The sequence below is a fragment of the Semicossyphus pulcher genome, unplaced genomic scaffold, assembly GCF_022749685.1.
Source record: "Semicossyphus pulcher isolate SPU_LCO1_2020_fin unplaced genomic scaffold, fSemPul1.0.p SCAF_6, whole genome shotgun sequence".
In the NCBI taxonomy this organism is placed as follows: domain Eukaryota; kingdom Metazoa; phylum Chordata; class Actinopteri; order Labriformes; family Labridae; genus Semicossyphus; species Semicossyphus pulcher.
In genome coordinates, this window is record NW_027211737.1 from 31678743 (window position 1) to 31699455 (window position 20713).

Genomic DNA, 20713 nt, shown 5'->3' on the forward strand with positions numbered 1-20713 from the left:
TTGTGAAATTGTTTAATCAGCCCATATTTCCTCATCGCTCCCTCACGTCTGTCCTCGACTCATCTCGCTGCGTGTCTCTGCAAACGTCAGCACCCGTAAACTACATTGCGCAGTTTCATGGTTTGCTTCCTGTATTTGGTCCTACTTTAAGTGCGTGTACGTTCTCACCAGACTCAAACCGGACCATGGTTCGTTTGGGGACCGAGGGGACAAACGCTCCAGGGCTCAGTTCAATCGGACTAAACAAGGCTGGTGTGAACCCGCTCTAAGACTTTTTCTTCTGGAGCTGACCTCTGACCTTTGACTTCTGTGCAGTTGGACTTCCTTAATGTTGCTGATTTTGGAGGCCAAACTGAGGAGAATCTTAACCCATACAGCGACTGGTTCAGCCCATACGCTGACGACGACGTGCTCTCCCCTCGTAAAGACCTGGACATAAAAACAGAACTTTTTAGGCACTAAAAGACTTGATGATATTGTGCATCAAAATCAAGACGTATTAATGTGTTGTGTTTAAAGTGTAAAAAGTGTAATCGATCTGTCCTTAAGTCTGTCTGTGTGTAAATTAATTTTAAACAACATTAAGCTGTTAAATTTGGCTCTAACTTGACTGCCTTCAAGATTAAAGTACTACTTGTATATCGTGATAAAAATATAAAAGGTTAGTGTTATTATATTACACCCAAAGGATCATTCCATCTGATTTAAGAGTACTTTTCAAACTTAGACTTCTAAAAGAGTTTTTTTTTAATTGCTGAAGTGAAAGATGTGAACACTTGTTCCACCGCTGGTGAGCAGCAAAAACTCTGAATAATCACAAAGTGATCAGACTCTGGTTGAACCGGCTCTCTGAAACCAGATAGCGCCACCTTCGTCATCGACCAACCAGCTCCCTGATGTCTCCCGAGGCAGTCTGGGAAACTGTGTTCGGCCTGAGTGTGTGTTAGAGTGTGTGTGTGTGTGTGTGGGGGGGAGGGGGGGTTACTTTGAGCAGAGGGGTTTTGAACTGAGGCAGTGACTCAGAGAGAGAAGGTAATCCCTCGTTCAGCATACGCACGCAGAGAAAACAAACACAGTGAAGTCTGAGAGGAAATGTGTGAGTGTCTGGTATCAGCGTGAGGAAGTGAACGTGTCCGTACATGCTCTGGAATGGTGCTGTAATGCTTTAGTACAGGCCTCTATATATACATCATGTTTAGTCATATAAGATGAGACTTAATTATTAGCCAGGAGGAAAATTTCTGACCAATTAGGGAACAAACTAATAAACAGCGTATGTTCACATGTTGGTCAGTGCAGTTCAGAAATACTGGAGCGACTTTTTACATGTAAACATGAGTATCAACTAAATATAAACTATATAAACAAGTATAGTTAAAAGTATAATTACTTTTTATTTTTTTATTTTATTTAGTCGTTGCTCCCTGTTACAAAAGAAAGCTGCACTCGTTCTTCGTCTCACATCGACCTTCAGAATGCGTTTATCATCATAACTTACACCTGGCCTAAATTAGTCACTCCTCTCAGCCTGACTCGGACAACATCAACAGAACAAATCCAGGATAATCTGAAGAGATTAGAGGTCAGGCCCTGGCTTCTTCTTTAATGCTGAATTTCTTTTGCAAAACAGCCTTCAGAATTTACAAGGTTACAACATCAAACAGGAAACACAAAATATGCATCACAAGACTGGAGTTAAACCAAACACGGGTCTGTATGTGACCGACTGACTGGTCATGGAGCATATTTGACCTCCACTGACGCGACTCTCTCTCTACATGGCTCTGGATACTTTGTTCGGGGAGTAGGCGGGGCTGCTCCTCCGCTGCTGTCCTCACTGCAGCGCGCACATCCAGGGGTACTTTCGGCTCTTTGTTTTAAAGGTTTCGATGGGTTGGTGTTAACAGATTAGAAACGGGACCTTAATTAATACAGCGAAAACAACCGTATGAGCCGAGACGAAGAGACTGAGAGCGAGCGCACCCAAGGTACATCTGTAACATAATGTTCTTTATTTATTTTTACTAACTTATATTCTTATGGCCTGCGGGAGACTTATGACTACGTTTTTATTTTTTAAAAATCAAGCAGGAACCGCAATAAGGAACCTGTGAGTGACTTTATCCATCAAATCACTTCCTGGAAAAGTTACAAACAACAACGGCCCGGGAAACACTTCAAAATAAAAGCATTGTGTACAAAGGAGGGGAGTCACTGTGCGTTCACTACGAACGCGAAGTGAATATTCACCTCGCATTACTTGCGCGAGTTTGACCGCTGGATCAAAATTTGTGTTTAAATAACAGCGAATATTCGCCCTTCACTTCCGGAATGGAGGAGAGGAAGCGGGGCTTATCTCCATGGTTACCAACGGCAACAGGAGAATCTCGATGTTGATAGGCTTCACTGAGTAAGTTCAATTTTTTCAACTCATTCATTCATTAGCGTCTACTCGCGTCACTACATTGACTTTTTATGGAACATCAGCGCAGATTCATTTCTATTCGTGTTCGGTGTCAGAATTCCAGATCGGGCTTTTACTGTAAAAAAGCATCCCGGAAGTGTTGACCTCCATGCCTGTGACTTTTACTACAGGAAGAGACGTTAATATTGCTGTCATCACAAGTCATCACAATTCACCATTCACCACGCTTCCAGTGGTGCCCACAGAAGCGCACACTGACCTGCAGCGGTCAGCCACAAACTAGGTTTTGACCAACCTTGTTTTAATGAAATTATAATAAAAGTTGGAGGGATTGGAAGAAGAAGAAGAACAGACAGAAACGAGACAGCAGAGATTCACAGAGTCTGCCTGCAGCCACGCGTGATGTCACTGTGTCATATTTCAGACATATTACGTTGTGTTTATGAGCGCTCTGTGTTGATCATTATTCTGAACACAAACATCACGTCACTGCAGAAGAAGACAGCATGATGACAGACGAGACAGTTTACTGCAGCACCATTCTGCCTACATGTACCAGCATGCATTGTCAAGACAGTCTTATTTACACAGCAACAAATGACAACAGAGGTTATGTCAGGGCATTTTTAAAGAGAGGAGGCCTTCTTAGCAAGTTAGCTTAGCTCTCTATTTTTCTTATAATCAACACGAGTTTGTTTCTGCCTCAGCTTTGGTTTGATTTATTCTCACGACGCTACCGAGAAGATTGTACTACTACTACTGTTAGCGATGCTACTGTTCGCGATGCTAATGTTCGTGATGCTACTGTTAGTGATGCATTCTGTCAGAAGAGTTTTCAAAATGTGGCTTCAGTATTGACCAACACTTGTTTGGTTGTGGAAAAAACTGGAGTTTAAAAAATATGAGTCATTAATTTCGAAGTTGGGACATGACTCTGGTGACTCAGTTATCTCTCCCAGGAGGTGGTGGAGACCAAAGATGAGCTAAAAGCAGAGTTCATAATAGACACACATCAGGAGGACACGAACAAACACCAGTCCAGTGGGATGATCGTGTCATTCTGTGTCTGCTGGAAGAAAGAGCTAACAACCATGTGCTAACACGTTAGCATAACAACTTTATGAGCTGGTCAAATGTTAAAGCTGAGCGTTTGTCAGCTTGTTATTATTCTGCCCCCTGGTGCTGAAACAAGTAATTTAAGGACTTTGTGGGGCTTTTAATTTCACTTCAGTCAATTATTGACTTCTGAATTTGACTTTTTAACAACATAAGTAACTTTAGATTTCTAAAGGCAATAAACCGAATGATTGATTTTTGGATTGTGATGCAGACACACACACAGACTCATTTTAACTGGAATATTAATAATTAATCGTGCATCTTTAAGAGTTTAGTCGTCAGTGTTGTAAATGCACAAGAGCTGATATCATCACAAGAGCTGATGATCCTCACTGTAAACAACCAGCATGTGGTGATGACTTCAGAGAGTCACTGCGCTGAGCAGAGCCATATACAGACACACACACACACACACACACACACACACACACACACACGGTTATGAACTGAGTGTTGTGAGAGATTCTGTCACCGTGTCAGAATGACTCCCTAACTGTTTCAGGAAAAGAAGAAGAAGAAGTAGACATCATGTCATCGCAGAGCAGGATGAGAGTTTGTTGAGAACGACGACAGTTTCTATGTGTGTGTGTGTGTGTGTGTGTGTGTGTGTGTGCTGTTTACATATGGTTAAATTAGTGAAGTGATTCACAGCTGTGTTGAAAGACAATCAGGACGCACACTCACAGCAGGTGTGAACAGGTGTGTGTGTGAATGTGGTTCCCACGGGGCTTCACGTAAACTCAGCAAAGTTTCAGAGCTTTTTTTAGCTCAAACGTTTTAAATATCATCAAATATGAATGTTTGAGTTGTTTTTGTTGAATATTTGATTAAATTATTAAATAATGACACAAGAAAAGTACATTTTTAACATCTCATTATTCTTCCACAAAAACAAACTAATAGTTTCCCTGCGTCGTGCATGTTGCACAGTCGTGTTACAGCATCTGTGATGTGGTCTCTGATCATCTGCATGTTTTCTCTGCTTCAGCGTTAACCCGTTTATTCATGTGTTCATGCTCCTTTGTGGCAGCAGTAACTCTGGAGGCGTTTTCTTTTATTGCTCTGCAGGAATGTGTGCAAGTGTGTTTTCATGCACCGGCATCGTGAACTTGTGGAGTCGGAGTCTCAATGCAACTTTTTAATGCAGTTTCTTCAGTTCTCAACTGAAGCCTCACAGCGATTAAGTCATCATCACATGATTGGTCCTGAGCTGATGTTCTACATCGTGTCCTCAGTGTTCGTCCTAAATGAACTGTTTGGCTCGTGTTCTCTCCCCCACACCTCAGCCTGCTTCAGCACACTCCTTCCACCTCTTTACTCTCCTGTTTAAGTGTTAACAGGGAGATTTATGTGTTTTCAGTATGTTCAAAGTTTGTTCATCACACGTTGTGTATCTTGAGTTGTGTGGTAGCTCAGGTGCAGAAACACGAGCAGAGTCACACGGTGTGTTAATGTTCCCATTAATGGTTGAGTACATGACTCTTAGATGAAAGGTGTTTGAGGTGTGGCTGGAGTTCGTTAACTCATCACTGTGTCACACGGTGTCACTCAGATGTCACAAATATTTTTGCGACGATGTAACGCTTCTAATGTTTTGACCTTCATTACTTTTCATTTCTAAATAAAGGATGGAATATAAAATGATGTGATGTTAAAGATGTTTTTTCCCATCTTTGTCTCCAGGAAATTGCAAAGTTGCGTTCCCACAAATGTAACCAATTGCTGCAACTTCCGCAAATTTGACCAATCTTCCTACGTCCCCGCAAGTGTGAAGTCAAGTGCGTCACCAAACTCACTTCTTTGATGTTCAGAAGATTCGTTTCATGGCTGCTGACTTCAGTTTCATTCAGTTTTTACACATTGTATTCGTCATCTTTACACGGCCTCTCAGCCAATACATGGCTCTGTTGGAGCGTTTGTCCCAGTCGCTCACAGTCGATGTTCGACGTGTTAAATAGACAAAAAGTCCTTAAAAAACGCTGCTGTGAAATGTGACTTTTCATGTTTGATTGTGAAGCGCTTCCTCTCAAAGCTTTGCACTTAAACATCCCTGCTCTAACTTTGCTTTCCTCTGCTTGTGCTGAAACTGTTTGCTTGCTCTCAGAGGCGCTGCTGCTTGCAAATTTTCCTGCATTTAATTTGCACTTTAAGACAGAAAATGTAAAAAAAGATGCACAAATGTATCTCAAAGTTTCAGGTTCTTACACAAACGAGGGGAAAACAAAGGGACGCCTGGAAGGTGACTCAAAGTGTGCAGACCTGAATCATCCGTCAGATATGAACGAGAAATCGATGCACGCTGCAGGTGAAGTGTGAGTCACTTTCTTCTTTCTAACAGAAACTTGAAGCTGTGCAGGTTATTTTAGCCGCGACAGAAGCTAATCCAGCCACCTAATCCTGCTTCTGTCGCACGTCACCATCTGGAAGCTTCTTACTAATTTTCAGAGAAAACTAGCATTATCATAAAGTTCAGCTGTCACTCAGCCGCTCACTGACGCTAAACCATTGTTTGTTAAATGTCAAATGTAAAACCTCACCTGAAGGTAGGAAACATTCCTGAGCTGCCGTTCAGGTTCATTACAGAGAGGAGAAAATAGAACAGGTGAACAAAAGAGCTGAGCCGCAGGTAGCTCCTCCTCCGGGTCATATTTCACACTGTGCGGATTAAAGGCAAATTTAGCTCCATTGTATATTGAACTGAAAAAAGTGCAACTTCTTAAATCAACTCTCAGCTGCTCTATGATTCCTCTTTCACCCCGAGGCGGTGGAGGAGAAGCTCATCCTTTTGTTTTTACGACGGTATAATTTCCAGGTGTAGAGCTGCTGCGAACGCCAGGACACGATTCCTTTCGTTGTTTTAATGTTTTTTTTGTAACATTTCCTTGAAAGCAAATATTAAACACACAGAGCGATTTGAAGCAGACTTAACGGTCGCTGCCGAGGGAAGCGGAAGTGAGAGAAACGGACACAGGCCCTCAGGCAGCTAAAATATCCATGTGAAAAAAAGACACATAACTGAGATAAACAGAGACAGGCTTCATGTGTTTAATATTTTGTTCTTTAGTTTTTTTTACAGGAAAATGTTTATTTGTTGTTGAACTTCTTATCAAGATGTTTTTAATATAAACAAAGGTCAATAAATTGTGTAAAAGTTTGAGTCACTCTTCCCTGTGAAATTCTCCTGTGTGTTTATGAAAGAGGCTCCGACATCAACATTTCATTTCAACAGGAATCTTTTTGTCAGAGTTGATGATAAATCGGTGAACTTCCTCGAACTCGAGGCCTCTGGGATTTTCCTGTCATCTGTTTGATTCTTGTGGTTACAGGAAGGAGAAAAACCAAACCAGTGACACAGCAGCATGACATTAAACCTCTAGTGTGTGCTTTCCTGTCTGAGACGAGCCGTGGACATCAGACTGAGAGCTGCTGACGTCCACTGGCAGCCAGAAATTACTCAGAGCCAGAAAATCAACTGTTTGGTTAGCTGAGGTCGAGATTAGCTGTGAGAGGCAGCACGTTTCTGAGCGGGTCAGCAGCTGCCTGGGATCCACTTCAGCTCAGACACAGCTGGGATTGGTCGGGAAGCCGTCCATCCCCCCCGCTCCCTCCACACCTCTCGGGCCTGCTGGTCCAATCAGATCGAGATGGAAAATCACGAAAAAGCAGAGAAAACTTTCTGCTCTGGGAGCGAGAGGCCAAAACCATCTGTGCAGGTTTAACTCTTTAAAGGACAGCGTGCGCTCAGCGCTGTGAAGACACAAACATGATGAAGGCTTTGTAAAGCTGCGTTTCCACTGCAGAAACTTTTGGACGCGCTCAGTACTTTTCCACTGCAGGGACTAAATAAAGCCCCAAGGAACCTTCTAGTGGGGGAGTACTTTCTAAAACAACTGGGACTTCGGGTTTGAACATTTCTGAGTGGTCGAGTGCTCGCAGCATTTAGACTACTTGTACCCGAGTAGATTAAAGCTGCATTTCCACTAAAATATCCGGGTCCTAGCAGTGACTTTCGAGCAATTAAAAGGTTCCTCCTGCTCATTGGTGTCTGCATTTCCACCAAGGTCTAAAATCCCTGAAGGTTTCCCGGCACTGCAAGACCCACCTCCAAAGTCCCTGTACTTTCAGGAAGTCAAACCCTCTAACAGGAACTTTTGGGGACTTTATTTAGACCTTAGTCCTTGCAGTGAAAATGCACTAATTACCTTATAAAGTCGTTAATCCCTGGGAAAGTTCCTGCGCTGAGAGCACAGTTTAATTTTCCTAATCTTCACAGGACTTTGGTGGAAAAGCAGACAACGATGGGCTGTAAGAACTTTTCAATCCCTTGAAAGAAGCATCTGGGACTAAAAGTCCCGGTACTTTGGTGAACACAGCTGTAAAGGTTTTGTTTACATTTCTAGTTTGAGTTTTAACATTTGATGAAAAAGTTTCTTTAAAGGTTCCACTAAGAAACTAAATCCATTTCAATCCAGTGACACTTTTATGAATGAATATCTTCTGAGCTTGTATCACTACTTCTTCAGAAACATGATGTGCTTCATATTTACACAGGGCTGTCCCAGTTCAGATCCATCTCTACAAATACGGACTTTGTACTTCATTTTAAATTCCAGTGTTGCTTCAGGTTTGTGACCCAATTTGTAGGTTGCATAATCCACCTGACCCCAGTAATCATCAACACGTCACATGATCTTCCTCAGGCTGACCTACTGAGCTGCATGTCGACAGATCCATCTGCAGGTCGGGCCAGTTTAAAGCTCCTGGAGGAGCTTGTAGTCGGGATTATTTTGTTGGATTTTGTGGTCCAGTTTGAAAAGACGAAGCACAAGTTGGATTATAAAGAAAACGAGGTTTTTATCGTATATGTTTCTGAGCTTGTCTTTAGTAAATGTAAGTCGACAGTTCATCGGCCGTTAACGGCCTTCAGATTGTTTTAAAGCCTCTGTACTCTGATCAAAAGGAAAAAGTCAACAACAACAAAACAATTCTAGCAAATGAAAAAGTAAACAAACACAAACACTGGTGGCATCAACACATCATCCAGACACAAACATGTGACCTGGTTTGGGGAGGGGCCTTTGTGTGGTCAGAGCTACAATAAAAGGGGGCTTATGTGGCCATTCTACCCCCTGATCCTCGCGCTATCGCCTGCCGGACGCTGCCCTGTTCTGCACGTAGGCCCGTTCACATGGCAAAAAGCCAGCGACGAGCCAGCACGGCCGATCAGACGAGTCTTTGATCAGAATTACCGCACAATAGTAACCCACATCAGACGGCCGCCGTGAACACAAGCGACCAGGGAAAGTGATGAATGTGTAAAAAGTGTGTGTGCTGACTGAAACTCTCAGAAACAGTTACTGTACGAAGGAAAACACAGGAGGAGAAATGTGGTCACCATCGTGAACGTGACTCATTTTTTTCTCCCTCCTGGAGGTCGTTTCATCTGTTACAGTAAAAGTGGAAAAAGCCGACAGCAGAGCGTAAACTGTGTGGAAGCTTTGAGCCGCAGACGGCAGACAGAGGTGTAAGAGCCCCTCACTGTCTGTGGGAAATGAAACACACGCAGAGAAGGTGGATTTGTGTCATTAAAACAACACTCAGAAAAAAAGAGAAAGCAGTCTCTCCTCAGTTTACTGTCAGAGTGGAAAAACACTGTCGGGACATCTGGAGACCCTTTATGACCCACGTTCTACACAAGAACCTTTAAAGACGGAGTGTTTTTAAACCTGGGTCCTTTTTTGGTTCATGTTTTGGGGTTTTAATGAATAAAAGGTACAAAAAGTTCAGTAGATTCTGTAAGCTGTAATGGCAACTATTTTATCCTTTGGGGCAAATGCACCGGATCAAAGTGCGTCCACTAAAAGTTCTTGTTTATGACCCTGACAGGCTCAGATTGTTATTCTGAGTGTGTGGAAACATCACAGACAGGATCCCTACAGAGATGGAGCCCTTAAGCAGAAACAGCCGCTACATCGCTCTTTTCAAAGCCACCAGACTCCTTTGACAAAAACAGCGATTTTACCTTAAAGAACACAGGAGTTGCTGGTCTACCACTGCCTCAAAGTTTGTTATTGAGTCTTCATACAATAACACAAATATACTAAGCAACTGATCAGAGATAGAACAGAGACAAGTAGAGTCTGTCTTTGGTACACATGGAAATGCCTCAACCACAGAAAGAATCCCTGCAGTCATAGACCTTTTTGTTAAAGTAAAGGTGCTTTTCAACCAAAAGTTCCAGGAACTTCTTTTCAAGGAACTAAATGGTTCCTGTGGCCCATTGTTGTCTGCATTTCCACGGCAGCCTAAAGTCCCGGGAGGTTTATGATTATGCAACGACGTATGAAGAAACTGTAACTGCACTACACTGCCAGTCCAGTAGGTGGAGGTTATGCGCCTTTAAGCTGGTTTGCCAACCGCCATTAAAACTCAAAGAAGTAGAGGGTATCATCATTTGCGCGACAGTTAGCCTGTTAGCATGGAGGAAACTCAACTTGTGCTGTGTTTGATGGTGTTGTATTGCATTGCAAATGGATTGAGCACGAAAGCTCGCGTCTCCTGCTTCCTGTCGGCACACAACCTCACGCCGTGTGTGTTCATGTAGTTCACGGAGCAGACGTGCCGGGGAGTGTTTACAGTTACGTCCGCAGCACACACACGGCGTGAGGTTGTGTGCCGACAGGAAGTAGGAGACGTGAGTTTTGTTTTCATAAAGTTCCTGTCGCGGTGCGGGTCACGCTGATTAAACTTAGATTTGAACACGGTTGATGACAAAAGTGAGGATTTATGTTAAAGAAAAACAGACTTAAAAGTCCCAAATAATAAGAAATATGATTGTTAATAGTTCATATGGACATGAAAACAAACTGCATTCATCTGGTATAATTTCCTGTATTTTTTAATATCGCAATAAATATCCCAAAACAAACAAAAAGATATGGCTACTACCTATATTTTTTTCTGATATCATGCAGCCCTAGTGGGTGAAATAAAACTGTGAGTACTCGACCAATCAGAAACGATCAGCACTGAAGGCCCCACCCTGAGGGTTCCTGGACCTTTGGAAAGTACAACCCCCTGAGCAGGGACTTTTCAGGGGTGAAGTCAACTACCCCGGAACTAAATTTAGACCGTGGTTCCTGAAAAGGTTCCTAGTTCCGGGGGAAAGTTATATCGCTCTCTTCGCAGACAACCAGACTCCATTGACAAAAACAGTGATTTTACCTGGCAGAACACCGCTGCCTCAAGCGGTTACTTTGTTTTTGTTTGTTCTCTTTAATGACAGCGACAGGACACCAGTTATGTCACACATAACTGTGTATAACAGAAGGAGTGAGGAGGTTATGTAAGGAGTCTCTCTGCTAGATAAACCATGTGGGGCAGGGGGTTCATTTATGTGTCATCTCACAGGTCATTCAGCTTTTCTGCTGGTGATGATTGGCTCGCTCTGTCTGCCATATTTGGAAACACTGGTACAGTAGACTGTGTGTGTGTGTGTCAGGAATCTCACACCCTACTAAGAGAAAAGTGTGTTAGTGACACATTTTCCAGCCATGTTCCTCTCTGACCACGCTCAGTCAAGGTTCCCACTGCAGGGTGTGTGTGTGTGTGTGTGTGTGTATGTGTGTGTGTGTGTGTGTGTGTGTGTTTAATATCATTCTGATGGCCTCCTCATTCTTCAGATGCTTCTGATTCTTTCTGCTGAAGCTCACGGTGAAACAAAAGGAACAGAGGTATGTTCCAGGTATTTTAAACACGCAGTTTCACTGCAAAGGAATGAAACCGATCTGCAAAGATGACAGAAACTACACACGGAGCATCCCACACACACCACATAAATGAACCCCTCCCTCCCTCCTGGCCTTTAAACAAATCATAACGTACCTGCAGACATTTGCATACAAGACTGTTGAAAGTGTTCAAAAGCAGCACACAGATTTGGTTCACCATAATTGGCTGTGAAAGTTTAATTCTACAAATACAGACAGGAAGTAAAAGCAGCTTTCGGCTCCATGATTGATCGGTGCGTTGACTTGCAGTGAGTTTAAGCCACGGCTGCAGTAAAGGGACATTTTGCACACCTGCTTTTAGACATTTCTTTGCAAACATTACCCTTACTTATTACCTAGTTGTTATTCACTGTTTACACTCATCACAGTGTTAATTTCGTGAACGAAATAATGACCCAAATGATGTCAACAAACGTTTTTGCATGACGAAGACGAGACGCCCACAAACTAAAAATAAATCTTTGCTAATAAAAAATCTAATTCAAAATTCTCAAGAGAGAAAACATTTCTTCTAAAAGTAAAATGTTCTGAGTTGTCGTGAACACTGGATTTGTGGCACTTTTAGACACTCAGAGCCATCCAGGTGATGTAGAAGAGAGAGCGATATATTTCGCTCATAGTGGAGGTCAAGGGTGATCGATAGGTCAAATGACGCAGGACTCACTCAGGTTAACCGCTTAAAGGTACATTAAAGCATCCGCTTAAGGACGCCTTGAAGCAGCAGCTAAGGGGTAGTGTCTCAGAAATGTTCACATATTACCTACCGCAGAGCTGTTTTCTTGTATAACTAAGTCAATGTAAAAAAAAAGTTAATTAAAAAATACAGGTCTTTTCCTGAAGGGCATAATCGGTTAGTTCGTTAGTTATGTCGTAACATGTCGTGAGGAAGTGAAACTCGACAGGCTGCTGCAGAGTCTTCAGATTCCACAGAAATGCAGGAAGAGATTAAAGCTTTCGTCATTTATTCACGGAAACAGAGGAGTCGTCTTTATTCACTGTTTTCATCAGAAATAAGTTGAGCAGAAACCCGGAGGAGAGGGTTTCAGTCTTTCAATCCAGATCGGAGTGTTTTTGCAGTAGATGTGGAAGTTTAAACTTTGAGCTGGACTAAATTCCTGACCTGTTTCTGCACGGTCTGCTGCGTTCTGTGGGTTCCAGCTTATCCATTCTTACTTTAACAAAGTTGGTACATCACAGGTCTATCTGAGCCAGACGGGGTATTTGTTTTTGATAAGTCGTAACATTTAGCTATGAATGGCATCCAAACATTTTGAAATCTTGTGACCTACATTGACAAAAGCTGCAGCTGTTGAAGTCGTATTTGCATCGTTTTCAGTTCATCACTTTTTTAAAGCTAAGCTGAAGCATAAAGTCTTTCTGCTAAAACTCATTCAAATCTGTATTTAAACTCAGGAAAGTATCAGTACAAAAAGTTGCCTTGCCACAAAGGACTTTCACAAGTGTAACATCCTGTGACTTCACCATTCAGAGTGAACACACGGCTCAGGGTGACAAAAAAATCACATGTTGGAAAACCACCAAAACTCCCCCGTTTAGTGTCCAGATTCATGCAAGCAGAGATATTTTTAGATTCAGTTATCTCATCGTGAAACAGGCGCCGCTTTCTAGGATCGAGATTTCACCGATAACATGACATTTTAAACTTTGTGTTTTATTGGTGACATTTCATGTCATGAAATTTTATCATGGCTTACTTTGACCAAATCAAATTCACCTACGGCACGAGCAGCATGATTAGGAGCCATATCATAAATCATCATTTCTTAAAATAAGCAACCTTCATGTTTTTAAATCAACACATTATGAGACAAGAGTTTTACATCGTGTCCTCTCTACGCTACATTTTAAACACACATCGTGCTGCAGTATGTATTATAAAGTTCTGAGTCACAATGGGTTCTGTTTTTACTCTCTTACATAAAATCTCAATGTGTGTGTGAGTCCGACTTTAGGAAGGAAGTTAAAAACCGCCACTGCACTGGTAGAAATGTACTTCTTTAATTTCTCTGTATTTGTAGTTTTTACATCATCTATATGACGCATCCAACATCCGCCCGCAGGTCAAAAGGAAACAGAAGGTCATTCTTCCATCCAATCAGGGACTTCTTTTAAATCACCTCTTAAATCAAGTTCAATAGCTATTTTATATTTCTTAAAATGCTTTTAATGTTTGACTTTGTCCTTTAGCATCTTTTGTCTTATTATTATTAAAGCTACAACATAAATAAAGTTATTTAAGTTAGTGTTATTGTTCAGGTTGAAGGTTTCGTTTTCTGTGTTAAATCTGAGTCCCGTGAAAAAAGTCAGTGGAGGACTTCTAGGAAGTGTCCAGCAGTAACATGTGACTCCATGTTTAGCCGTCTGTGGTGTTTACAGTAAACTGAAACCTTCAGGACGTCTGAAAGGCTGGAGCTTCCACATGTCATGTGAATATCATGTGAAGGGGAAATTATTACAATCATGTGCATGAACACAAAAAAGTATCTAAACTACGGAAGCCTTGAAACACAATTGAAAAAAACATTTGGTGATCAATTCTTTAAAATAAATAAAATAAAATAATCATTTTTTCCCCTTGTTTTTCGTGACTTTAGAATTGTTTTTGTTAAAATATTTAATGGAGGTAATTTAGCATTGCTATTAAAATATTAATATTTAAAAGTTACTTTCTAGGGGAAAAAATCATCTATTTTTTATGTTTACAAAAAAGTATCAGAGGAATGGTGAAAAAAAATGATACCTGGAAAATATGGTTTTATGGTTTTTTAAACTTAAGAAAAAGTAGGTTACAAAAAAAATGTTGTTTGCTTACTTTTTTGTTTTACCTTTTTTTTTTATTAAAAATCAAAATCCCATAAAATCTTTCTCCTCTGATTATTGGTTTTATTCCTGGCACTCTTACTCTTCCATACCGTTTGATCACATTTAATATGTTCCCGATTTAATATCACCTTTTCAAAGTGCATGAAGGTTGATCTTTTCTGAATACAGTAAAAGTACATTTTAATCACAGTAGGTCATTTTATTGGTCTGGTTACCACATAGCTGAGTGTAAATATTTCACCAAACCCTCCTGATGATTCAGCCCCACCGCAGCCTGATCGCTCCGGCTTCTGATCCTCTAACACAAACGGACAAATATGCAAATTTTTCGGTTTTTCCCACTTGAGCAACAAGGTGCGTTGGCTGAGCTTCAGGGAGTGGCCTGCTCTGCAGGGGCGTTTCTAAAAAACACAACCTGAGCTGGAAGACATAAAAAGTGAGCGCTGCGCTTCGCCTGGACATATCTGACTTTCTGACAGACTCCGAGAGAGACAAAGAGAGAAACTCAAGAGAAAAGCGACACTAAACTTAAAGAAAATGTACTCACGGTCAAATAGTGTGACTATGACGGTTCAGAGGGAAAGCTTCGCCTGCTCCAGGACGGCGAACCGCAGCACAGAGCCGGAGGTCTTCACCTTCGAGCGGATAACGCCTCAGGCCACCGCCGTGCGCTCCTACGTGCCAATCCGACCCAAGAAGCGCTGCACCCGGGTTATGTACCCCGCTAAAGTCCGCATGCATCTCCCACCACCGGAGAAGAGCCAGGCCAAGCGCTGGCTGGTCATCCTGTGCCTGGTGGTGCTGTGGCAGATCTACACCGAGGAGCCCTGCGCAGACACACCGCTGAGCAGCACAGACAGCACGCTCAGTGAGTACCAGGGCTTCCCCTTCCAGTGTGCGGAGGAGCAGGTGCGGCTCTCAGAACTCAGCGCCAGCTCCGACCTCTTGTCAGCCACACACAGCGACTGTCAGGACGAAGCTTCATCCAGCGAACACATCATCCCGAGCACCACCTGCCCCAAGCCCGTGGAGGAGACAGAGACCAGCCGGTCATACGAGCAGAGCGCCGGGAAGAGCTACATGGTGGCTCTGCTGGTCTACCACAGGCTGGGCAGCGACAACTAAATGTCTCAGGACTGGTTGAACTGTAAACAGCCCGAGTCTGGGCTTCTGTGATCGAGAATAAAACGAGCTGGAGCTGAGCCGGAGTAGCTGCTTGAGACAGCGGCGTGGCCGGAGAGGAAGCTCCATGCATCGGCTTCTCCCTGCCAGCAGTCCCCCTGAGAGTGGAGGAGGACGGCCGGTCTGGAGGGTACACGAGAGAGAGAGAGAGAGAAAGAAAGAACTGTGAACACTTACAAACAAACTGAAACTTGAACTTAACAAAACTTGAACTTTGTCTGATTGACAGACTCAAACTGCACTAACAGGCCTGCAGGCAAACTGGAGGATTTACTAACTGTCACTTCTGTGGGCCAAACACTCAACCTGACGATGTCTGTTGTTTAAATGTCTTATTTAGTTATTTATTGTTATTTGCTATTTATTGATTAATAATTTTAATAAAAAATGTCTAAAAGAAGTTCCTGTTTCTCGCCTCTTCACTGGTGTGCATAACCTGTTCATGTTTCTGAGTATTTAAAGTGTTGTGTTCATATTGTGTTTAATAGGTTTTACATAATCAAGACATCTGCATCACTTAAGCTTAACCACTATTTAACACCAGAACTACAACTGCAAAGTTCTGTAAATGGTATCAAACTGCTGCTTTGACACATTTTTTATTTAAAGAGCACATTGATCAACATCAGTTTAAAAATACAAGTTGTAAATATGCTGGAGTTAGCAAGAATGCTAATGTACATGCACAGTTCACAGGCAGGCAGCATAAAAAGACAACACACAGATACAAACATACAAAGACAGAATGCATCGATCAATATTACAAATTAAAAATGAGCACATTTCTGGTTCGCCTCGAGCCATTGTTTGAGCTGCGTCTTAAACGTAGAATATAAAGAATATTTGTATGCAACACTGAAACAAACACGTGACCTAAAGTGACAATATTTCAAATTCTCTGACACATAATTGTTTTCTGCTCTTTTTAATAGTAATAACTGCATCACATCCCCTCACACTTCCTGCAGACTGCAAACTGAACAATGTGATGAAACGAGATGAAAAATGCTCTTTCCTTCTTTATCAAAGACAAAGACTGTGTTGATGTAAACTCAGGCTGTCTTACATAACAGCTCTGTGAAGGAATATTTGTCCCTGTTTGGTTTGGAGGAATCTGAGCGGCCTGCTCGGAGCTCCGACCTCAGACTAAACCAGGAGATTTGGGACTTTAGCGTCAGTCTGGAGCGATTTTTCTGCCGACTGTTTGACAAACTTTCCTCCGCAGACTCACTTTCATTTTTTCACTTTTCATTTTTAATTGTCTGAGCAATAAAATCAGTCGGGAGCTGAGTGAGTCAGTGCGGAGCGGCTGCAGCGTCAGGTTACATCACAGCTTCATCCAGTGATGAGTAAAAGTGTCTGAATACGCTGCAGACCGCTCTGTTATTCTAATGATTAACATACTGTCACACACTATGTGTGCATCCGGCCCCCCTCATTACCTCATAGGTAGAGGTGTCGGGTTACGATGAGGTCAGACTTCACCTCTCTGACAGAGGTTGTGTCGCCTCGGGGCCTCTGGGGAACACCTGTTGTTGTTGATGTTGGAGGTTGCCATCGAGACAACGTCCTATTGGTATCAGTCACGTACACTTCACAGGTGACAGGGCAGATGACAGGGCAGGTAACAGGACAGGTAACAGGGCAGGTAACAGGGCAGGTAACAGGGCAGGTAACAGGGCAGGTGACAGGACAGGTGACAGGGCAGGTAACAGGGCAGGTAACAGGACAGATAACAGGGCAGGTAACAGGGCAGGTGACAGGACAGGTGACAGGGCAGTTAACAGGGCAGGTAACAGGACAGGTGACAGGGCAGGTGACAGGGCAGTTAACAGGACAGGTAACAGGGCAGGTGACAGGGCAGGTGACAGGGCAGTTAACAGGGCAGGTAACAGGACAGGTAACAGGACAGGTAACAGGGCAGGTGACAGGGCAGGTGACAGGACAGGTGACAGGGCAGTTAACAGGGCAGGTGACAGGGCAGGTAACAGGACAGGTAACAGGGCAGGTAACAGGACAGGTAACAGGGCAGGTAACAGGACAGGTAACAGGGCAGGTAACAGGGCAGGTAACAGGACAGGTGACAGGGCAGGTAACAGGACAGGTAACAGGGCAGGTGACAGGGCAGGTAACAGGGCAGGTAACAGGACAGGTGACAGGGCAGGTAACAGGACAGGTAACAGGACAGGTAACAGGGCAGGTAACAGGGCAGGTAACAGGACAGGTAACAGGGCAGGTAACAGGGCAGGTGACAGGGCAGGTAACAGGACAGGTATTCCGTGTCTCTGAAGAAAGCTTCTGAATGTTTCTTCATATTCAGATTTTAAATAACAGAAACAACATTAACCCTGATTCTGTTCATATTGGGGTCACACAGAGAGTTAAAGTGACACCTGGACTTCCTGGTTCCTGCTCCTGAAGTAAAACATCATCAAATCACATGATTATTTGTAACAACTTAAAGGTGCTTTGTGGAGTCTTAATACCAAAACCATAGCACTCAGAACTTCTGGCAGCTCTGCCCTGAGCTTCAAAATGTGACGATCTTGGTGTCGCTTCATTTTGGCACACGAATAAGCCACGTCTGGTTCGCTCTGTGAAGCTAGCTGATTTGACATTTTAGGACTTTCGGACGCGCAACAATAACTAACATGAGATTAACCGTGCCGGTTAGTTTCCTGTCTTGAGTGGATAACATCAGCTACTTCGTTCAGACTTGTTGATCTGCTTGATCTGGCTGGTCAGTTGGATAAATTGCTGTTTGCAAAGTACTTTGTCACATGATTTTACAAACTAATGTTAGATCCATGCAGTGTAGCTTAGCTTTAGCTAGCCAGCTAACCTTAGCTCGCTTGGTCACTGACATCCTACATACACATATGACAAACCGTTTGTTTTCACGTTACATCTTAAACATTTGAAAATATGACTTTCAAAGTGAGTGTTGGTAAATATTATTAATATGGAGAATACGAAGTGAAAACTGTTCATCCAACTTGAAACAAATGTGTTGTCTTATCTTACTAAAGTGTGAATAAGTATTTGGGTCGTTCTCCAGTCAGCGCCATGAAAATGCTGCAGAAGAAAAGACGACGGGATCAAGCTCCCGTCGGCGCTCAGACGATGGAAAACCATGAAGGAGGTTTCTTTGAGTAACTCTCAGAAAGCTAAGCGGTGGTTATCTATGAGGTTACACCGACTCTGAGGAATGTGAAACTGTCCAACCCAGAACGATTATCAGCAGCATTTTGTTTAAAGATCGTAACTGAAGTCGACTTTAAATCTCTCAGAGCCAAGATGCGTCTCAGCTCCTGCAGGCGTGTCACGTTTGTTTACAGTGAAACTAAAACGTGACCTGACAGGCTCAACTTTAAATGCCAAACAGAACAATACATTTGATGTTGTTTAAACTTGTTTAATTCTTCCTTGTGTGACTTATTTTTTCCACATCTGGTTCGTGTCCTCGGTCCTCCAGCGAGCGGTGCCAAAAATATGTCTGGAAGTATTTGAACCATCTCAGGAACGGAGGAGACACATATTACTTATTCAATTTCTATCTGGGAGAGTCGTGACTATTCAGGCCTCGACTGGATTCTGCTGTTAGCTCCACTTTTATAACAGAGTTCAACTGCGTCTCGTTGCAGAAATATAACATCTCGAGACTCGAGGTGTCCTGCTGTCACTCAGAATAATCCTGTAATTCTGTATTTTGCTTTTGTGTTTCGTGTTCCATGTTTCCAGCCCTAATAGATAGTATGGTACGTGTAATTCAGCAACATGTTACATAGAAGCAAGGAGAGTAAAATCAAGGCTGTCATGGTCCCCGTAATAAATATTCCAGCTCCTTCTTTTACAGCTGCAGGTGAGTAAAAGGTTCAATCACACCCACACGTCTTCTTATGACAGCGGATGGGCAAAAGGTCAGGTATGCTTTGAACAGTACCGACCCTATAGTTTACATTTGTGGACTTTTATACAAACTGCAGTGAAACTGTGTTGCATAACTTTTACAGGTCAGCATTTTCCTGCAGCTCACATCTACAGTTCGTGAACTTCTCCAGCCCCTCAGCGCTTTCCTGGAAGTTACTCACAGGAAACATCGTCGTGTTTCTCAGCCAAATGTTTCATCAGCCAAAGTTTTTCTCTGCAGCATTCCTCGGACGGATGTGAAGGGGAAGGTCAGCAGACTAAAGTTTCCTTTCCCTGTTCATTTGTGTTCATTCAGGATGTTTATCCATGAACACAAAGGAAATCAATAACCTTGCGACAGATTACAACAATCACTCAATAATCTGCACGATATCAGAGGCTGCATGCTAAACATGCTCCTGTATGCCTGCTGATGTAAACCAGCGTAAGGTGACCAGTTATAAAAGCTGGTTTCCTTCCTCACGTGAAGCTCGGTGTTCGGGTGTTACGTAACGCTCATCAGATATGTCTGAACTCGTCTGAGCTTCATTATTTCACCTGGTTTCATCCCGCAGCGACCGCAGTGGAAAACTACCTTCAGTCCCTTCGTTTTCTCACGCATACGAGAATTAGTCTTTAAAAAATGTTTCTCTCATTATCTGCATTTGTTTGCTTAAACCTGGTTTTAACCTGGTGACATTTACCAACAGAGTTGATGAGACAAATCTTCTGAGTCTTTGAGTAAAGAATCGTTTGTAGCTCTGATGAATATTTCATTTACTTTCTAAGATGTGTTCAGCGTCAGATTTTATGCAAAAGGGTTGCCAGGTCTGTGGTTTTCCTGCAGCATTGGGCTACTTTTGAAGTGTTGCTGCGGGTGGAAATTTTTGTCCGCTGGTTGGGCCGACCTGTTTTACATGTAGGTGACTGAATAACCGGCTGCGGTGGCGCTCCTTCTTACAGGGCGGGTGTAGCAGTCTGCTGCTGAAGGAGCTGCTGAAGGCCCCCACAGTCTCATGCAGGGGGTGAGAGGAGCTGTCCATGATGGATGCCAGTTTTGATAACATCCTCCTCTCACCCACCTCTATGGCCGTCTGAGTTTAATCAATCTGTGTATTTAATGCATTTAGCAATGATAGCAATGCTGTTGGACTGTAACAGCAGCGGTTTGCAGGGGCATATTTTTAGCTCTGGTATTGGGCTGGTTTCATTGGCCGTTGGGCTGGTTTTGTCACACAGACCTGGCAACCCGGTGTAGAGTTCATAGGCCCCCTCAACTATAACAGCCGGAGAGAGCAAGAGCAAGACGCTATCACCAAAACATTTTAACAATGGGAACAATGGGATAAAGAAACACACAAACTTACAACGGAAACTTAAATCAGATGCAGCAAAGGCAACAAAAGTGGAGCTTGATTTTCAAAGTATTTCATCTGTTTTAAGT

At 42.9% G+C, this 20713-nt stretch overlaps 1 protein-coding gene across 1 annotated transcript; it reads left to right on the top strand.

The window, feature by feature from the left end:
* The first annotated feature begins 14646 nt into the window (after positions 1 to 14646).
* On the top strand, positions 14647 to 15748 carry ier3 (immediate early response 3). Its single transcript, XM_069683500.1, has one exon. It carries the CDS (start codon positions 14716 to 14718, stop codon positions 15301 to 15303), a length of 588 nt encoding a protein of 195 aa, XP_069539601.1. The 5' UTR covers positions 14647 to 14715; the 3' UTR covers positions 15304 to 15748.
* Positions 15749 to 20713: the final 4965 nt, after the last annotated feature.

What these genes read in the sequence shown, in the direction of transcription:
- ier3 (XM_069683500.1), top strand. Translation starts at nt 14,716, where the DNA reads ATGTACTCACGGTCAAATAGTGTGACTATGACGGTTCAGAGGGAAAGC.